The sequence below is a fragment of the Engraulis encrasicolus genome, chromosome 23, assembly GCF_034702125.1.
Source record: "Engraulis encrasicolus isolate BLACKSEA-1 chromosome 23, IST_EnEncr_1.0, whole genome shotgun sequence".
Taxonomy (NCBI): Eukaryota; Metazoa; Chordata; class Actinopteri; order Clupeiformes; family Engraulidae; genus Engraulis; species Engraulis encrasicolus.
The window spans coordinates 9,785,293-9,787,792 of NC_085879.1; the positions used below are offsets into that span (position 1 = coordinate 9,785,293).

Below are 2,500 nucleotides of genomic sequence, written 5' to 3' on the forward strand. Positions count from 1 at the left end.
CACAAGTACAGAAATAAACACACAGTGCGGTGCTTTTCACAATGCACGGCAAAAAGTGTCAGACCTCTTATTTTAAAACACGAGAGAGGGTTGCTTGCTCACAGGTTATTCTTTGTTGAGTAGTTTTAAAGTTATTCGCTCAATGAATAATGCATTAATGTTGCTCTATTTTTGAAAACAATGGCCAAAACAAAAAAAGGAAGAACACCCGCCTTGCATTTCAATTTGTGGTAATTGTCTTTGATTCTGCGATTCTTTTCCTTTTCCCACTCCTACAACCCCGGCTCTAAATCCCACACACAACCCATGCATGAAAATCAAACTGTCGCCGACCCTGCAGTGAACTTTGCAAAACTTGTCCTATAATTAAATTGTTGATTTTGTTCAGATACTGCTGCGAATCACATTGGAATAATAATATGTCTTGCGGTCAAACTGTGAATAACCCAGTAATTGTTTTTTCTTTCTTTCCAGGATCTCACATGCCAATCATATTTTAATATGTTCGGATATATATTCCCTCTGTCTTGAGATTGTCTTTCCTTCTACTGCTATAGAATAATTGCTACATTTTTTTATTTCTGTCACAGTCCCTCCTTGCTTTTACTGCCGTAAGTTCTCTTTCACAATGTAATGTAATTGTCAGAATAGCTTTCTTCCTGTGCTCTTAAAAAGACTATGACCATTCTTTTCCTTTTGGGTCTGACATACTAATGGACTGATTTTATTTGATACAATTCTGAGAGCCAACTTGTGGCCTGCGATTTACCATGTTATTCAGAGCTACCCCCGAGGCATACACAAAACTCTGGGGGAAAGAAGGTGATGATGCACTGTGTAGGATGTTAATGAGCCTGCCTCTTATACTTTGTTGTCTTTCTTCTTTTTAGGTGCTGAAGAGAGACTTGTTCCTGGGGGCCCCGAAGCATCCCCCTCTGACACCTTCCTCTGCACAGCGCCTCTAAGGCAATAGGGAGACATCGAACGACAACAGGGACTACCAGTCGCCGAGGAGACAGCGGAAACTATGGCGACCGAGAGCCTGGTGGAGCTCCGCGATTGGCTGTTCCTGATCCTCTTGTGCCTGACGCTGCTGGTGGAGGTGCTGGAGTTCGCCGCGGCGACGGCCGCCGTTGCCGAGGCGGTTGCCAGCGAGGCGGAGTACCAGGGGGAGGTGCCGTGCCCTTCCACCTGTCGCTGCGATGACAGCTTTGTTTACTGCAACGACCGAGGCCTGAGCATCATCCCAGCACTGCCCCTTGCGGCCGCTGTGCTCTACCTGCAGAACAACCGCATCGACAATGCCGGATTGCCTACATCCCTCGAGAGACGAATGACTGTGAGGGTCATTTACCTGTACGACAATGAACTGGATGATTTCCCAAGGCATTTACCGCCTTCGCTTCGAGAACTTCACCTGCAGGACAATAACATACGAACGCTACCGCGTGCTGCTTTAGCGCGATTACCACTGCTTGAAAAGTTACACTTGGATGATAATTCAGTTTCCACGGTGAGCATAGAGGACAAAGCGTTTGCGAACAACCCACGCTTGCGGCTCCTATTCTTGTCACGCAACCACTTATCCAGCATCCCTTCCGGGCTGCCGGCCTCCCTCGAGGAGCTGAGGCTGGATGACAATCGCATCTCCACCATCCCGACCCATGCCTTTCGAGGCCTCTCGTCCCTGAGGCGCCTTTTCCTGGATGGAAACTTGTTGGCCAACCAGCGCATCGCCGACGACACTTTTGCGCGGCTCGCCAACCTCACAGAGCTCTCGCTGGTGCGAAACTCCCTGCTGTCGCCTCCGCTAAACCTCCCCACCTCCCACCTCTTGCGCCTCTACCTCCAGGACAACGCCATGGCCCACATGCCGCGCGGATCCCTGGACGGGATGAAGAGGCTGCAGAAGCTCGACTTGTCCGGCAACAACCTCACCACCCTCCCGCGGGGCCTGTTCAGAGATCTGGACAGCCTGACCCAGCTGCTGATGCGAGGCAATCCCTGGTACTGCGGCTGCAACCTCCGCTGGCTTTACGACTGGCTGCACATGCGAGGGGCCTCCGTGACGGTGAGGGGCTTGACTTGTCATGCCCCCGAGCGAGTGCGAGGGCAGGCGCTGAAGGACCTGACGGGCGAGATGAAGCTGTGCGAGACAGCGGGGGATGGTGGACTGGGAGGAGGTGGCGTTGGCGGGGTAAGTGTCGGAGGAGTGTCAGGGAGAGAGAGAGCAGGAGCTGGAGCAGCTCTACCCACACTGCCTGCTCCGACAACCACACGCACGCCCCAGGGCTCGCTCTTCACCCTCCGCTCCAGGCACCCGGGAAACATTCCCCCCGATCTCGCCCAGGACCACCTGAGCGAGAGCGGGCACAGCGAGGCGGGCAGGCCGCTGCAGCTCAAAGTCAAGCCCATCACGCAGGACACCATCCACGTCATGTGGACGTCGGCGACGCCGGCCCCGTCGTTCCGCCTCTCGTGGCTGCGGCTGGGCACGAGT

General features: G+C 53.2%; 2 protein-coding genes across 5 annotated transcripts in view; one reads left to right on the forward strand and one right to left on the reverse strand.

Moving 5' to 3' along the window:
* Positions 1-2,500, reverse strand: part of macrod1 (mono-ADP ribosylhydrolase 1) — a 143,915-nt gene that overhangs the window by 122,470 nt on the left and 18,945 nt on the right. The gene's annotated exons all lie outside the window — the stretch shown is intronic.
* flrt1b (fibronectin leucine rich transmembrane protein 1b) overlaps positions 1-2,500 on the forward strand; it is a 4,858-nt gene that overhangs the window by 614 nt on the left and 1,744 nt on the right. Inside the window, exon 1 of the mRNA XM_063189535.1 lies at positions 1-2,500. This exon is cut by the window's left edge and continues 614 nt beyond it; it is cut by the window's right edge and continues 1,744 nt beyond it. Within this exon, the coding sequence (XP_063045605.1) occupies positions 1,028-2,500 (1,473 nt within the window). The 5' untranslated portion in view covers positions 1-1,027.